This window comes from Bombina bombina, chromosome 3, assembly GCF_027579735.1.
Source record: "Bombina bombina isolate aBomBom1 chromosome 3, aBomBom1.pri, whole genome shotgun sequence".
NCBI classification, from domain to species: Eukaryota; Metazoa; Chordata; class Amphibia; order Anura; family Bombinatoridae; genus Bombina; species Bombina bombina.
The window spans coordinates 566934743-566953605 of NC_069501.1; the positions used below are offsets into that span (position 1 = coordinate 566934743).

An 18863-nucleotide genomic window follows, 5' to 3' on the forward strand; every position below is an offset into this window, starting at 1 on the left:
AAGAGAGGGAGAGAGAGCAAAAGAGAGGGGGGAGAGAGAGAGCAAAAGAGAGGGGGAAGAGAGAGAGAGAGCAAAAGAGAGGCGGGAGAGAGAGAGCAAAAGAGAGGGGGAAGAGAGAGAGCAAAAGAGAGGGGGAGAGAGAGAGCAAAAGAGAGGAGGGAGAGAGAGAGCAAAAGAGAGGGGGGAGAGAGAGAGCAAAAGAGAGGGGGAGAGAGAGAGCAAAAGAGAGGGGGGAGAGAGAGCAAAAGAGAGGGGGGAGAGAGAGAGCAAAAGAGAGGGGGGAGAGAGAGAGCAAAAGAGAGGGGGGGAGAGAGAGTAAAAGAGAAGGGAGAGAGAGAGAGAGCAAAAGAGAGGGTTGAAAGAGAGAGCAAAAGAGAGGGGGGATAGAAAGAGAGCAAGGGGTGGGAACCCTGAACTGCAAAAAATGGCATGTGTACACAGGCTTTAGGACTAGTATATATATATATATATATATATATATATATATATATATATATATATATACATATATGAAAACCATATGCTCAGAATGTGTTCCAGAGGTTGCACAAGCATGAGTCTGTAGACATCAGTATACATCTAATGCTTTGGGGCTTGGTTAGGAGTCAGAATTTCAGCATGTTTTAAAAATTTGCAAAACTATACATTGTTACAAAAACACTCGCTCCCAGAGGAGCTATATAAATGGATCATCTACAAAATATGTATGCAAAGAAAAATCTAGTGTACAGTGTCCCTTTAATTTATAGCAAAGCACTCATTGCCTCTTTTCAGGTCTAACTTGGCTAGAATGAAGTGAGAACAAGTTATCAAAATGCAGAAAGCAGAATTAATTTTGAAAGTAACTTGAAACTGAAAGATAAAGGTTGTTTTTTTATGTAATGTACAATCCTTGCATTTTTAAGGGACAGTCTAGTCCAAAATAAACTGTCATGATTCAGATAGGGCATGTAATTTTAAACAACTTTCCAATTTACTTTTATCAAAAATTTTGTTCTCTTGGTATTTTTAGTTGAAAGTTAAACCTAGGAGGTTCATATGCTAATTTCTTAGACCTTGAAGGCCGCCTCTTATCTGAATGCATTTTTACATTTTTTTCACCACTAGAGGGTGTTAGTTCATGTGTGTCAAATAGATACCATTGTGCTCACGTACGTGGAGTTACCTTGGAGTTAGCACTAATTGGCTAAAATGCAAGCCTGTCAAAAGAACTGAAATAAGAGTCAGTTTGCAGCGGCTTAGAAACAAGGTAATCACAGAGGTAAAAGGTGTATTTATATAACCATGTTGGAATGGGTAATAAAGGGATTGTCTAGCTTTTAAAACAATAACAATTCTGGTGTAGAATGTCCCTTTAAGCAAATAAAATGGTGCTATTCAGAGTTTGGGGTAGATTTAACATGAGCGAGCGGACATGATTCACTGTAGCGTATCATGTCCGATGGACCTTGCTAAATGCCGACAGCATACGCAGTCTGCATTTAACATTGCACAAGCATTTCTTGTGAAATGCTTGTGCAATACTGCTCCCTGCACATTTGCGGCCAATCGGCTGCTAGCAGGGGGTGTCAATCATTCCAATCGGATCGGATCAGGATGATTGCACTCTGACACAGAAGTTAAGAAGCAGTGGTCTTACGACCGCTGCTTCTTAACTTCCATTTCAGGCGGACCAGAAACGATCAGGGTCGGAAGCAGCATCCGATATTAAACCCTATATGTTTGTATAAAAATACGCAATTCAGATGTTGCATATAATGGTAATAACCATTTTAGTCTTTCATATATTGCACATAAAAAAAGAGAAATACAAAAGGATTATACTCAATATCTGTAGTGCCTTCTACTTTATCACACATTTATTCATTCTTATTGCATACACCTTTCAAGCTCACACACACACCCTTCCTTACCCAGTCCACAGTATAAAGTCTGGGTCTGGCAAAACAACCTTCATAGTATCGATTGCTAGGTTGATAAGAGCACGAGGAGAATCACATAGATAGTGCCCATATTTCCCTGGATTTGTCACTTGCTGGTTTCCTGCTGATGGGCAAACACCCATTGGGTCAGAGGTTACTATGTAGTTAGGATCCAAGTGTAAGTCTGTGATGTGCCAAAAACGACCTAAGAAAGAAAAACACAATTATGTTAATGTCTTTGTTTACACTCCTATTTTCCACCAGATCTATCTTCTTTTTCTATAACGTTTACCTATTTTCTTACACTAGTAAACTCGGTTCTCTCACATTTATTTTTCACTCTCTCTTTCACACACTCTCTGTTCTAAATTACAGTTACCTGTCTCTGCACAGGTAAATCCAATGAGAACCAGCTGAAGTAAAAGCATTAAGGACTTCATGATCTGAAGGATGTTCTCCAAATATGAGACTTCCCTTTGCTTATGAGAATGTCCTTACTTACAGCAGATTACCACAGGGTGTGTTCCATATGACGCATAGAAATCCTTACAGTCTATCCCTCCCTCAATTATGTGGGAGAGAGATTACCATTGGTTAAAAAGCACATTATGCAATAATTTTACATCTTTACAGCTAGTTGTGAGCAGAGATTGGGTTACTTTCCCTTCAAAGCTGTAGTGTATTACCAGAGGTTTGTAGCCTAAGTAAATACCGTTAGTACTGAGCAGAAAGTGCTTATGTAAACTCATTACAAAAACAATTCCATTGTGGGTTTTGCTTTTGTTTTTAATTTACTGGCACTGGAATTGCATATTACTTCCTGATCATTGCCTGTTCTACCACTTTGCCTTATGCTTAAGTAAATTATAATGTTTATTTCACCAACGATAATTAGTTAAGTTATCAGGAGTTAATTATGATGATGTTAAAAGTTGACCTAACTCCTCTTGGGGTAATAAAGAGGAATAAATCATAAGTGAAACCAAATATAAGTATACAAGTTTAGGCTAAAAAGACATTTGTAAATTCATATGAAAAATATGCTAAGTGACATGCAAGACAAAGGGCATCAGACAACATATCAAACAAACAGGTCAAAGGTTAATGTAATATTAAATTAACCCCTGGCTGCCAGTAACAAATAGGGAGGTGACAGATGTTTCAGGTATGGGTACAGAACACAGAAGGGAAGGGCACGTTAGAAAAAAAATAAATCAGATAAAAACAGAAAAATACCACTGTTTAAAATGAGCATATAAAATAATGGCCAGCTAAAAGGTGACCAGTGAAAACATACCGGAAACAACCCATGAAGAGAATGACCAATGGGAGGGAACATATTGTCCACAAAAGGCACCTAATCAACCAATCAATTTTCTTTCTTGTTCGATGCTACTAGTCCAAGGATTGAAGAAATCAATAAAGGAAAATCCCAAATAACTGAAAAACAACATATAGTAAAAACATAAAAATTCCTGACAAACTTGAAGAAAAGCTTGAACCACAGAAATGTATTCTAGGTAACTTAAAAGGATATGAAACTCATTTTTTTTCTTTAATGATTCAGATAGAGCATGCAATATTAAGCAAATTTCTAATTTACTCCTATTATCATTTTTTTTTAGTTCTCTTGGTATCTTTATTTGAAAAAGCAGTAATGTAAGCGTAGGAGCTGGCCCATTTTTGGTTCAGGACCCTGGGTAGCACTACATTTAGCCACTCTGCTTAATAGCATTGACAGTCTGTGTAATCCAACTAGCGAGTCTTTTGTAACTAGTGAAACTATTATGCAGCCCAGATTGTGATATCATCAGTGGGCGGAACTTGGCTGCCATTTCAAAGTGGTCAGAAACAATATTCATTTTAAAATAACTTTTTTACTGTTACTGCTGCATGATAGAGAAAGGGTTGCAGGAGGCTATTTGCAGCTTAATCTATGGTAAGACTTTAAGATGACTAAGGTGTAGACTGTTCCTTTAACTATTGTTAGTTTTTGTAGCCAGTTAGACAAGGCATGAATAAACATAGGATACTCACTTTTATAAAATTAATTTTAAAATAACCTTTTTACTGTTACTGCTGCATGATATAGACAGGGGTACAAGGGGATATTTGAAGCTTTATCTAAAGTAAGACTTTAAAGGGACACTCAAGTCAAAATAAACTTTCATGATTCAGAAAGAGCACACAATTTTAATACACTTTCCAATTGATTTTCATTATCAAATTTTTAAATATTTTTTTTTATATGTACACATTTTCTAGGGAACGAGCTCCTACTGAGCATGTGAACAAGCTCTACAGGGTATAGCCGGTGATTGACTCATGTCTGCCACATGATACAGGGGGCCAGAAAATGGGGGGGTTGCCAGAAAAAAAAACAACTACTGCTTCTAATAGCCCTATCAAAATAAAAAAGCCCCCCCCCCCTCCAAATAACTAAAAACCCTAGCCTAAACTAAACTGCCAATAGCCCTTAAAAGGGCCTTTTGCGGGGCATTGCCACAAGGAAATCAGCTCTTTTACCTGGAAAAAAAAAAATACAAACAACCCCCAACAGTAAAACCCACCACCTCCCAAATAAAAACCTATCTAAAAAACCTAAGCTCCCCATTGCACTGAAAATGGCATTTGGATGGGCATTGCCCTTAAAAGGGAATTTAGCTCTTTTTCCGCCCAAAGTCCCTAAGCTAAAAATAAAACCCACCCAATAAACCCTTAAAAAAACCTAACACTAACCCCCGAAGATCCACTTACAGTTTTTGAAGACCGGACATCCATCCTCAACGAAGCGGCAGAAGTCCTCAGCGAAGCCGGCAGAAGTCTTCATCCAAGCGGGTCGAAGTCTTCATCCAAGCAGCCAGAAGTATTCATCCAAGCTGGCAAAAGTCTTCATCCAGACGGCATCTTCTATCTTCATCCATCTGGCGCGGAGCAGCTCCATCTTCAAGACATCCGGCGCGGAGCATCCTCTTCTTTCGGCTTGCTTGAATGAAGACTTCTGCCGGCTTTGCTGAGAACTTCTGCCGCTTCGTTGAGGATGTCCGGTCTTCAAAAACTGTAAGTGGATCTTCGGGGGTTAGTGTTAGGTTTTTTTAAGGGTTTATTGGGTGGGTTTTATTTTTAGCTTAGGGTTTGGGCAATGAAAAAGAGCTAAATGCCCTTTTAAGGGCAATGCCCATCCAAATGCCCTTTTCAGGGCAAAGGGGAGCTTAGGTTTTTTAGATAGGTTTTTATTTGGGGGGTTGGTTGTGTGGGTGGTTGGTTTTACTGTTGGGGGGTTTTTGTATTTTTTTTACAGGTAAAAGAGCTGATTTCTTTGGGGCAATGCACCGCAAAAGGCCCTTTTAAGGGCTATTGGCAGTTTAGTTTAGGTCTGTAAATGTGAGTGTATATCTCAGCGCCGACTAAACCTTGTATGCCCAGAGTGGTGGTACCTAGCTGCCACCTAGGGGGATTTCAGTGTGAGTAGTGTATCCAGGCGCCAACAATGGAGGCTAAGGCTAAAGTTAGAACTTTAATGTTTATTCAAGACAAATCTTCTACACAATAATGATGCTGTAATAAAACACTTTAGACAAATGGTTAAAATTGTTAGTTAAAAAATGCAAGGATCCTCGCTAAAAAAATGTTGATTAAAAACAATAAACTATATTATTACACTTTGTACAGGGTAAATTTTGGTGATCTTGCACTATATACAGAGTAATCAAATATATAAAAAATGGTAGCTAAAAACAGGTAGCTCCAGTTTACAACAATGATATGTGTGAATGTGTGTGTGAGAGCTTGCGCTCCACACTGGGAACTAAATCCAAGTGGTGATAAGTGTGCTTGAAAGAACAGTCCTGTGGGAAAAAAGTCAAAGTCAATCCTGTGACCAAAGATCAAATGTCAATCCTGTGACCAAAAAAATGTCAATCCTGTAACCAAAAATGTCAATCCTGTGAGGAAAAAATAATAAAAAATAATAAAAAATTGGAAGGAAAAAATAATGTCAATCCTGTGAGGAAAAAGATGGAAAGAAAAGGATCCTGTGAAGGAATAATGCTGCAATGAGAGTCGATTCTTTTAGAAAACTCCACTCCTGTGCAGAAAGGTAGAAATCTTCTACGTGAAAAATATCCAACAGCGTGATAAGTGATATAAAAAACTTTATATAATAGAACAGTGCTATTTGGAGACTGGGCTCCAAATAGAAAGCAAAAATAAAAACAACAGTGGGAATAACAAACAAATACTGCCAATCGATAAAAAACCTGTCAATCGATAAAAAACCTGTGGAGAAAGAGAATATACAATGTGTAGATAATACTTCCAATGTACCCTCCTAATGAAATAGAGCTTACCAGGTCTACGCGTTTCGGCCTTGCCTAGGCCTTTATCAAGACTGGTGGTAAGCTATTGTTTCGGGCCTTATATAGGGGAATCCAAGTTGTAACCGGAAGTGTCATTTGTCAATGACTTCCGGTTTACCGTTGCAATGATTTTCTAAATTTATCTGTATAATTGTTATGAATCTGTTTCCTTAACAATTTTTTGTTGTCTAATGGTATAGATGTCATAAGGGTTTTTTTGGGGTTGTTTCTTGGCGTTTATTTAATATATCCTTTACCTCCGTGTTTGCGATGACGTCACTTCCGGTGGGGAATGCGTGACCAATTTATTGCACTAGACGCCTATAGTAATTTTGTGTCCAGTTACTTGTATTATGGTCAATTTGATTTATAATTATTAATCAATATTTATTTATTTTAAGTTGTTTAAGGGCATTCAGTATTGGTTCCGATTTTCGATAATCCCCATTGGCTGTGACGTCATCGCTAGTTGGCGCTGGTGATTGGTTTAGCTGAGCAACTTTATTGAATAGGGGATAATGTGTGTAAATAAATGAATTATCGCTGTTATGTCTTAATTTGTATCCATAAAATAAAAACTTCTTATTGTTTTTATTAGTCCAGATGGTTTCCTGTTGCATTATTCCTTTATGTTATGTGTATCGATATGTTCGTATTAGCGATGATATGCTAAATATTTGTGTATCTAATCGTTGTATGTTACACTTCCTTTATCGAAGGTTTGCAATATAGAAGCGATATAGTGATTATTAGCATATCTGCAGTTTAGAGACGATATGTTCGTATTAGCGATGATATGCTAAATATTTGTGTATCTAATCGTTGTATGTTACACTTCCTTTATTGAAGGTTTGCAATATAAAAGCGATATGGTAATTATTAGCATATCTACAGTTTAGAGACGATATGTAAATCATTTACATATCTTTGGATTCAAAGATGTTTGAGATCGTTCTAATATCCTTTAATGGACTTTGGGGAATTTGATCTACTAATTGTCCTATACTGTCGCAACGATAACTGTAGGTATGGGGGAACAAGGATAGGGGTATGGTATCTTAAAGTGATGCTGACTTATCCGTTTCACTGTCATTCATCATAGGTTGAATTTGGGGAAATCAGTCTACTAGTTGTCCTTTACTGTCGCAACCCTACCTGTAGGTATGGGAGAACAAGAATAGGGGTGTGGTATCTTAAAGTGATGCTGACATATCCGTTTCACTATCATACATCCTAGGTTGTTTTGTACTCCCATTGTTATTTGGACCCAAACTGTATAGGGACTATTCAATTGCCCTTTCTTGCTATCTGTAGAGGGACTATTAAATTTCATGGAGTAGCTGGAGTGCCATTAGCTGCGAATCGTCCTTCTATTCTTAATTTATATAAATTGTATAACTATGTAGAGGGTTTATTGAATTTCCAAAGGGTGGCTGGAGTGCCCTTAATTGTAATCTGTCTTTCGATGTATAAATGGTATATATACCATAAATTGTGAGAACTATAAAGAGTGTATGGGAGAGAATGATGGGGACTGCAATGTATGTATTGGAGAGAGGGAAGGAGATTATATACATATATATATTGATGAAGTCTTTCAGCTAGCCTCTAGATATTTTATATGGAGGCATCTTACTGGTAAGGACGTTAATTATTTGTTAAATATTTTTTAACCCTGTTGGGACTTATACCTAGAGGGGAGAGACTCAGGATATTCTGGGGCGTAAGCTTTGGAGTTTTTTTGAGAGAGTTTATTAACCCTGTAGGACCTATACCTAGAGGGGAGAGAATCAGGTTGTTCTGTAGGCTAAGATTTGAGAGGAGATGGATGTACTGCCCAGTCTAGACTAAATTAGATTAGATGGGATAAATCTTCTTTATTATTTAATCCTTTTGGATGGAGACAATCCAGATTAAAGATCCACTTTGATTCTGCGGATAATAATTTTCTTGTGTAGTGTCCACCTCTCCAATCTTTCACGATTTTCTGGATGCCCATGTAAGTTAATTCTTTGGTGTTCCCTTTATGCTTGGTTGAAAAATGTCTGTACAAGGCTGTGTCCATGTTTAACTTTTCTATCTGTAATAAGTGTTCACGTATCCGGTCTCTTAGGGTTCTTGACGTCTGGCCTACGTATTGGAGACCACATGTACACTGTAGCATGTATATCACTCCGCTATCTTGACATCTAATTAGTTCTTTCACTTTGTATTCCTCTTTAGTTGTGAAGCTGCAGAGTGTGGTCGATTTCTTTCCATGTTTACACGCTTTACATAGTGGGCATGGGAAGAATCCTTTCACTTCCTTTCCGAATGTATCCGTTATCCCTTGCTTCTTATTCTTTTTTATACTTGGGGCCAGTCGACTCTTCAGGTTCTTAGTTCTTCGGTATATGAATTTAGGTCTCGCTGGTAGTTTGTCACCTATTAAGTCGTCCTCTTTCAGGAGTGACCAGTGTTTCTGGAAGATTTTTTCTATGATGTCCTTGTTCTCGCTGTACTCCGTGATCATGGCCACATTGATACTGTCATTTTCCACTGGACATATTTTCCTTTTATATTTCAGAAGTTCCTTCCTCTCCGTTTTGTCAATTTCCTGGATTTTTTGATCCAGCATGTTCTCATCATATCCCCTTTCCAGAAATTTGCTTTTGATGGTTTTGGCCTGTTCTTCCCATTTTTCTTCTGTAGAACAGTTTTTCTTGATCCTTAACAATTGGCCCTTAGGGATATTGTTTTTCCAGCTCTTGTGATGACAACTCATACTATGTATGTAGTTGTTGCTGTCAACATTTTTAAAATGTGTAGATGTTTCAATTTTTCCCTCTTTTATTTCAATTTTAAGGTCCAGAAAAATGAGTTCAGTGGTGCTCAAAGTGTGAGTGAACCTTAGATTGTCTGTGCTGTTATTCATAACTTTAATGGTGTGGTCCAAATCTTCCTGGGTACCTTTCCAGATGATAATAATGTCATCTATGTAGCGACGGTATAGGACCAGGTCCGCGTCCGCCGGGCAAGCCTCCCAGAAGATGTTCTCCCACTTGCCCATATATAGGTTCGCATAGCTGGGCGCGAACCTGGTCCCCATAGCCGTGCCACAGATTTGTTGGTAGTATTTTCCCTCGTCATGGAAATAGTTATGAGTTAGTATATACTGTATTCCATCTAAGATGAATGTTTTATGATCGTCCGGGATTTCGGGGTCTTTGTCCAAAAAGAATTTTACTGCTTTCAGCCCCTCCTCATGAGGTATGCATGTGTATAGTGACATCACATCACATGTGGCTAAGATATAGCCATTATCCCATGGTGTTTCAAGGACATCATAGAAAAAATCTTCCAGAAACACTGGTCACTCCTGAAAGAGGACGACTTAATAGGTGACAAACTACCAGCGAGACCTAAATTCATATACCGAAGAACTAAGAACCTGAAGAGTCGACTGGCCCCAAGTATAAAAAAGAATAAGAAGCAAGGGATAACGGATACATTCGGAAAGGAAGTGAAAGGATTCTTCCCATGCCCACTATGTAAAGCGTGTAAACATGGAAAGAAATCGACCACACTCTGCAGCTTCACAACTAAAGAGGAATACAAAGTGAAAGAACTAATTAGATGTCAAGATAGCGGAGTGATATACATGCTACAGTGTACATGTGGTCTCCAATACGTAGGCCAGACGTCAAGAACCCTAAGAGACCGGATACGTGAACACTTATTACAGATAGAAAAGTTAAACATGGACACAGCCTTGTACAGACATTTTTCAACCAAGCATAAAGGGAACACCAAAGAATTAACTTACATGGGCATCCAGAAAATCGTGAAAGATTGGAGAGGTGGACACTACACAAGAAAATTATTATCCGCAGAATCAAAGTGGATCTTTAATCTGGATTGTCTCCATCCAAAAGGATTAAATAATAAAGAAGATTTATCCCATCTAATCTAATTTAGTCTAGACTGGGCAGTACATCCATCTCCTCTCAAATCTTAGCCTACAGAACAACCTGATTCTCTCCCCTCTAGGTATAGGTCCTACAGGGTTAATAAACTCTCTCAAAAAAACTCCAAAGCTTACGCCCCAGAATATCCTGAGTCTCTCCCCTCTAGGTATAAGTCCCAACAGGGTTAAAAAATATTTAACAAATAATTAACGTCCTTACCAGTAAGATGCCTCCATATAAAATATCTAGAGGCTAGCTGAAAGACTTCATCAATATATATATGTATATAATCTCCTTCCCTCTCTCCAATACATACATTGCAGTCCCCATCATTCTCTCCCATACACTCTTTATAGTTCTCACAATTTATGGTATATATACCATTTATACATCGAAAGACAGATTACAATTAAGGGCACTCCAGCCACCCTTTGGAAATTCAATAAACCCTCTACATAGTTATACAATTTATATAAATTTAGAATAGAAGGACGAATCGCAGCTAATGGCACTCCAGCTACTCCATGAAATTTAATAGTCCCTCTACAGATAGCAAGAAAGGGCAATTGAATAGTCCCTATACAGTTTGGGTCCAAATAACAATGGGAGTACAAAACAACCTAGGATGTATGATAGTGAAACGGATATGTCAGCATCACTTTAAGATACCACACCCCTATTCTTGTTCTCCCATACCTACAGGTAGGGTTGCGACAGTAAAGGACAACTAGTAGACTGATTTCCCCAAATTCAACCTAGGATGAATGACAGTGAAACGGATAAGTCAGCATCACTTTAAGATACCATACCCCTATCCTTGTTCCCCCATACCTACAGTTATCGTTGCGACAGTATAGGACAATTAGTAGATCAAATTCCCCAAAGTCCATTAAAGGATATTAGAACGATCTCAAACATCTTCGAATCCAAAGATATGTAAATGATTTACATATCGTCTCTAAACTGTAGATATGCTAATAATTACCATATCGCTTTTATATTGCAAACCTTCAATAAAGGAAGTGTAACATACAACGATTAGATACACAAATATTTAGCATATCATCGCTAATACGAACATATCGTCTCTAAACTGCAGATATGCTAATAATCACTATATCGCTTCTATATTGCAAACCTTCGATAAAGGAAGTGTAACATACAACGATTAGATACACAAATATTTAGCATATCATCGCTAATACGAACATATCGATACACATAACATAAAGGAATAATGCAACAGGAAACCATCTGGACTAATAAAAACAATAAGAAGTTTTTATTTTATGGATACAAATTAAGACATAACAGCGATAATTCATTTATTTACACACATTATCCCCTATTCAATAAAGTTGCTCAGCTAAACCAATCACCAGCGCCAACTAGCGATGACGTCACAGCCAATGGGGATTATCGAAAATCGGAACCAATACTGAATGCCCTTAAACAACTTAAAATAAATAAATATTGATTAATAATTATAAATCAAATTGACCATAATACAAGTAACTGGACACAAAATTACTATAGGCGTCTAGTGCAATAAATTGGTCATGCATTCCCCACCGGAAGTGACGTCATCGCAAACACGGAGGTAAAGGATATATTAAATAAACGCCAAGAAACAACCCCAAAAAACCCCTTATGACATCTATACCATTAGACAACAAAAAATTGTTAAGGAAACAGATTCATAACAATTATACAGATAAATTTAGAAAATCATTGCAACGGTAAACCGGAAGTCATTGACAAATGACACTTCCGGTTACAACTTGGATTCCCCTATATAAGGCCCGAAACAATAGCTTACCACCAGTCTTGATAAAGGCCTAGGCAAGGCCGAAACGCGTAGACCTGGTAAGCTCTATTTCATTAGGAGGGTACATTGGAAGTATTATCTACACATTGTATATTCTCTTTCTCCACAGGTTTTTTATCGATTGACAGGTTTTTTATCGATTGGCAGTATTTGTTTGTTATTCCCACTGTTGTTTTTATTTTTGCTTTCTATTTGGAGCCCAGTCTCCAAATAGCACTGTTCTATTATATAAAGTTTTTTATATCACTTATCACGCTGTTGGATATTTTTCACGTAGAAGATTTCTACCTTTCTGCACAGGAGTGGAGTTTTCTAAAAGAATCGACTCTCATTGCAGCATTATTCCTTCACAGGATCCTTTTCTTTCCATCTTTTTCCTCACAGGATTGACATTATTTTTTCCTTCCAATTTTTTATTATTTTTTATTATTTTTTCCTCACAGGATTGACATTTTTGGTTACAGGATTGACATTTTTTTGGTCACAGGATTGACATTTGATCTTTGGTCACAGGATTGACTTTGACTTTTTTCCCACAGGACTGTTCTTTCAAGCACACTTATCACCACTTGGATTTAGTTCCCAGTGTGGAGCGCAAGCTCTCACACACACATTCACACATATCATTGTTGTAAACTGGAGCTACCTGTTTTTAGCTACCATTTTTTATATATTTGATTACTCTGTATATAGTGCAAGATCACCAAAATTTACCCTGTACAAAGTGTAATAATATAGTTTATTGTTTTTAATCAACATTTTTTTAGCGAGGATCCTTGCATTTTTTAACTAACAATTTTAACCATTTGTCTAAAGTGTTTTATTACAGCATCATTATTGTGTAGAAGATTTGTCTTGAATAAACATTAAAGTTCTAACTTTAGCCTTAGCCTCCATTGTTGGCGCCTGGATACACTACTCGCAGTTTAGTTTAGGCTAGGGTTTTATTTTTATTTTGGGTGGGCTTTTTATTTTGATAGGGCTATTAGATTAGGTGTAATTAGTTTAAATATTTGATAATTTATTTTTTATTTTGTGCAATTTAGTGTTTGTTTTTTTGTAATTTAGTTAATTGTATTTAATTAATGTAATTTATTTGGTTGAGCTCTGTAGCAACCCAAGGGTTGCAGGTTCGATCCCCGGCGAGGTCCACTCAGCCTTTCATCCTTCTGAGGTCGATAAAATTGAGCAGCGCCTTGAGACCCTTACGGGTGATTAGCCACACTTTACAAGTACCCAATACATACATACATACATACAATTGTAGTGTAAGGTTAGGTGTTAGTGTAAGACAGGTTAGGTTTTATTTTACAGGTAAATTTGTATTTATTTTAGCTAGGTAGCTAGTAAATAGTTAATAACTATTTACTAACTAGTCTACCTAGTTAAAAAAAATACAAACTTGCCTGTGAAATAAAAATAAAACCTAAGCTAGCTACAATTTAACTATTAGTTATATTGTAGCTAGCTTTGGTTTTATTTTATAGGTATTTCGTTTTAAATAGGAATTATTTAGTTAATGATAGTAATTTTTATTTAGATTTATTTTAATTATGTTAAAGTTAGTGGGTGTTAGGGTTAGACTTAGAGTTAGGTTTAGGGGTTTATAACTTTAGTATAGTGGCGGCGACGTTGGGGGCAGAAGATTAGGGATTAATAAGTGTAGGTAGGTGGCGGCGACGTTGGGGGCGGCAGATTAGGGGTTAATAAGTATGGGTAGGTGGCGGCGATGTTGGGGGCGGCAGATTAGGGGTTAATAAGTGTAATGTAGGTGTCGGTGATGTTGGGGGTGGGGGATTAGGGGTGTTTAGGCTCGGGTTTATGTTAGGGTGTTAGGTGTAAACATAACTTTTTTTAACCCATAGGAATCAATGGGGCTGTGTTACGGAGCTTTACACTCCTTTATTGCAGGTGTTAGGCTTTTTTTTAGCCTTCTCTCTCCATTGATGTCTATCTTGGGGAGTACCGAGTGGCTCATAATGCAAAACTCGTAATACAGGAGTATGTGGTGTAATGAGAACTGACTTACGCGTTTCAGCTGTAAGCCGTAATCATAGCATTATGTTCCACTACACCATTCACATTTAACCCTTTAAGGACACAGCTTTCAGTTTGCTCAATTGTTTTATGACGGAAAAATTCCGTCATGTGTCCTTAAGAGGTTAAATATCATGTAATGTTTTCCTATTGGCTAAACAATTAAAACCAAGTACACACCTCCCTCCTGTTAAAGCTACATGCCTGTCATATATAGCTACATGCTTTAGAGATCAATATGTTAAATGAAATGTCAAGTATACTTCAAAGACATTATCCAACATTGAATATTGCAAAATAAAATAAGGTTTTTATCCCAATGGGGCCAATTTATCATAGTGCGAGTGGACATGATACAATTTAGCGTATCATGTCCGCCGTACATTGATAAATGCCAACAGCATACGCTGTCAGCATTTATCATTGCACAAGCAGTTCTTGTGAAATGCTTGTGCAATGCCGCCCCCTGCAGATTCACAACCAATTGGCCTCTAGCAGTGGGTGTCAATCAACCCGATCGTATTTGATCGGGTTGATTTCTGTCCGTGGCTTCAGAGCAGGAGGACAGGGGCATCAAGCTCCGTTCGGAGCTTGATAATTTGGCCCCAATTTCTCAATGTTATATTATAGTATAATATATATGATCAATACCATATTTTTACAAATATACCTACATATATATATATATTTGTAACAATATGGTATTGATCATCTTTTCCTATAAGTGAGTGCATTATATACTATAACATTGAGACATTGGGATTACTCATTGAAAGTCCCGCTGATTAATGGCACGGTAGGAGTTAATAAGGTTTCAAGATACACAATAAGTAAGTGTCAATGGATAAGCTCAAATGAAGTGTATTATAAGCGGCTTACTAGTGTATAGTGTAGGTAATCAATCAGAATGTTTAAACCAATAACAACGGCTCCACTTATTTCCCCATTACAAGTAAACCACAAGCTTTTCTATAAAGGTCAAGCTAATCTATATTAGTTGGTATTATGGAGGTGTATGTGTGGTATAATAGTGGGACCAGGTCATTTATAAGTGCAATTCAAAGATATTGGAATCTAAGGTAACCAGCAACATACTAGGGCCTAGATTTAGAGTTCGGCGGTAAAAGGGCTGTTAACGCTCCGCGGGTTTTTTTCTGGCCGCACCATAAATTTAACTCTGGTATCGAGAGTTCAAACAAATGCTGCGTTAGGCTCCAAAAAAGGAGCGTAGAGCATTTTTACCGCAAATGCAACTCTCGATACCAGAGTTGCTTACGGACGCGGCCGGCATCAAAAACGTGCTCGTGCACGATTCTCCCATAGGAAACAATGGGGCTGTTTGAGCTGAAAAAAAACCTAACACCTGCAAAAAAGCAGCGTTCAGCTCCTAACGCAGCCCCATTGTTTCCTATGGGGAAACACTTCCTATGTCTGCACCTAACACCCTAACATGTACCCCGAGTCTAAACACCCCTAACCTTACACTTATTAACCCCTAATCTGCCGCCCCCGCTATCGCTGACCCCTGCATTACACTTTTAACCCCTAATCTGCCGCTCCGTAAACCGCCGCCACCTACGTTATCCCTATGTACCCCTAATCTGCTGCCCTAACATCGCCGACCCCTATGTTATATTTATTAACCCCTAATCTGCCCCCCACAACGTCGCCGACACCTACCTACACTTATTAACCCCTAATCTGCCGAGCGGACCTGAGCGCTACTATAATAAAGTTATTAACCCCTAATCCGCCTCACTAACCCTATCATAAATAGTATTAACCCCTAATCTGCCCTCCCTAACATCGCCGACACCTACCTTCAATTATTAACCCCTAATCTGCCGACCGGAGCTCACCGCTATTCTAATAAATGTATTAACCCCTAAAGCTAAGTCTAACCCTAACACTAACACCCCCCTAAGTTAAATATAATTTTTATCTAACGAAATAAATTAACTCTTATTAAATAAATAATTCCTATTTAAAGCTAAATACTTACCTGTAAAATACATCCTAATATAGCTACAATATAAATTATAATTATATTATAGCTATTTTAGGATTAATATTTATTTTACAGGCAACTTTGTAATTATTTTAACCAGGTACAATAGCTATTAAATAGTTAAGAACTATTTAATAGTTACCTAGTTAAAATAATTACAAATTTACCTGTAAAATAAATCCTAACCTAAGATATAATTAAACCTAACACTACCCTATCAATAAAATAATTAAATAAACTACCTACAATTACCTACAATTAACCTAACACTACACTATCAATAAATTAATTAAACACAATTGCTACAAATAAATAACATTAAATAAACTATCTAAAGTACAAAAAATAAAAAAGAACTAAGTTACAGAAAATAATAAAATATTTACAAACATAAGAAAAATATTACAACAATTTTAAACTAATTACACCTACTCTAAGCCCCCTAATAAAATAACAAAGCCCCCCAAAATAAAAAATTCCCTACCCTATTCTAAAATACAAATATTACAAGCTCTTTTACCTTACCAGCCCTGAACAGGGCCCTTTGCGGGGCATGCCCCAAGAATTTCAGCTCTTTTGCCTGTAAAAAAAAACATACTATACCCCCCCCCCAACATTACAACCCACCACCCACATACCCCTAATCTAACCCAAACCCCCCTTAAATAAACCTAACACTACCCCCCTGATGATCTTCCTACCTTGTCTTCACCATGCCAGGTTCACCGATCCGTCCTGGCTCCAAGATCTTCATCTAACCCAAGCGGGGGCTAGACATCCACTGAAGAAGTCCAGAAGAGGGTCCAAAGTCTTCCTCCTATCCGGCAAGAAGAGGACATCCGGACCGGCAAACATCTTCTCCAAGCGGCATCTTCTATCTTCTTCCATCCGATGACGACCGGCTCCATCTTGAAGACCTCCAGCGCGGATCCATCCTCTTCTTCCGACGACTAGACGACGAATGACGGTTCCTTTAAGGGACGTCATCCAAGATGGCGTCCCTCGAATTCCGATTGGCTGATAGGATTCTATCAGCCAATCGGAATTAAGGTAGGAATTTTCTGATTGGCTGATGGAATCAGCCAATCAGAATATAGTTCAATCCGATTGGCTGATCCAATCAGCCAATCAGATTGAGCTCGCATTCTATTGGCTGTTCCGATCAGCCAATAGAATGCGAGCTCAATCTGATTGGCTGATTGGATCAGCCAATCGGATTGAACTATATTCTGATTGGCTGATTCCATCAGCCAATCAGAAAATTCCTACCTTAATTCCGATTGGCTGATAGAATCCTATCAGCCAATCGGAATTCGAGGGACGCCATCTTGGATGACGTCCCTTAAAGGAACCGTCATTCGTCGTCTAGTCGTCGGAAGAAGAGGATGGATCCGCGCTGGAGGTCTTCAAGATGGAGCCGGTCGTCATCGGATGGAAGAAGATAGAAGATGCCGCTTGGAGAAGATGTTTGCCGGTCCGGATGTCCTCTTCTTGCCGGATAGGAGGAAGACTTTGGACCCTCTTCTGGACTTCTTCAGTGGATGTCTAGCCCCCGCTTGGGTTAGATGAAGATCTTGGAGCCAGGACGGATCGGTGAACCTGGCATGGTGAAGACAAGGTAGGAAGATCATCAGGGGGGTAGTGTTAGGTTTATTTAAGGGGGGTTTGGGTTAGATTAGGGGTATGTGGGTGGTGGGTTGTAATGTTGGGGGGGGGGTATAGTATGTTTTTTTTTACAGGCAAAAGAGCTGAAATTCTTGGGGCATGCCCCGCAAAGGGCCCTGTTCAGGGCTGGTAAGGTAAAAGAGCTTGTAATATTTGTATTTTAGAATAGGGTAGGGAATTTTTTATTTTGGGGGGCTTTGTTATTTTATTAGGGGGCTTAGAGTAGGTGTAATTAGTTTAAAATTGTTGTAATATTTTTCTTATGTTTGTAAATATTTTATTATTTTCTGTAACTTAGTTCTTTTTTATTTTTTGTACTTTAGATAGTTTATTTAATGTTATTTATTTGTAGCAATTGTGTTTAATTAATTTATTGATAGTGTAGTGTTAGGTTAATTGTAGGTAATTGTAGGTAGTTTATTTAATTATTTTATTGATAGGGTAGTGTTAGGTTTAATTATATCTTAGGTTAGGATTTATTTTACAGGTAAATTTGTAATTATTTTAACTAGGTAACTATTAAATAGTTCTTAACTATTTAATAGCTATTGTACCTGGTTAAAATAATTACAAAGTTGCCTGTAAAATAAATATTAATCCTAAAATAGCTATAATATAATTATAATTTATATTGTAGCTATATTAGGATGTATTTTACAGGTAAGTATTTAGCTTTAAATAGGAATTATTTATTTAATAAGAGTTAATTTATTTCGTTAGATAAAAATTATATTTAACTTAGGGGGGTGTTAGTGTTAGGGTTAGACTTAGCTTTAGGGGTTAATACATTTATTAGAATAGCGGTGAGCTCCGGTCGGCAGATTAGGGGTTAATAATTGAAGGTAGGTGTCGGCGATGTTAGGGAGGGCAGATTAGGGGTTAATACTATTTATTATAGGGTTAGTGAGGCGGATTAGGGGTTAATAACTTTATTATAGTAGCGCTCAGGTCCGCTCGGCAGATTAGGGGTTAATAAGTGTAGGTAGGTGTCGGCGACGTTGTGGGGGGCAGATTAGGGGTTAATAAATATAACATAGGGGTCGGCGATGTTAGGGGTAGCAGATTAGGGGTACATAGGGATAACGTAGGTGGCGGCGA

General features: G+C 37.8%; 1 protein-coding gene across 1 annotated transcript in view; it reads right to left on the bottom strand.

Moving 5' to 3' along the window:
• Window positions 1–2401, bottom strand: part of LOC128651799 (acid sphingomyelinase-like phosphodiesterase 3b) — a 67773-nt gene extending 65372 nt beyond the window's left edge. Inside the window, exons 1-2 of the mRNA XM_053704784.1 lie at window positions 2302–2401; window positions 1914–2127 (exon numbers count right to left, since the gene is read on the bottom strand). Of these exons, the coding sequence (XP_053560759.1) occupies window positions 1914–2127; window positions 2302–2362 (275 nt within the window). The 5' untranslated portion in view covers window positions 2363–2401. The remainder of the gene's footprint in view (window positions 1–1913; window positions 2128–2301) is intronic.
• Between the last annotated feature and the right edge of the window lie 16462 nt (window positions 2402–18863).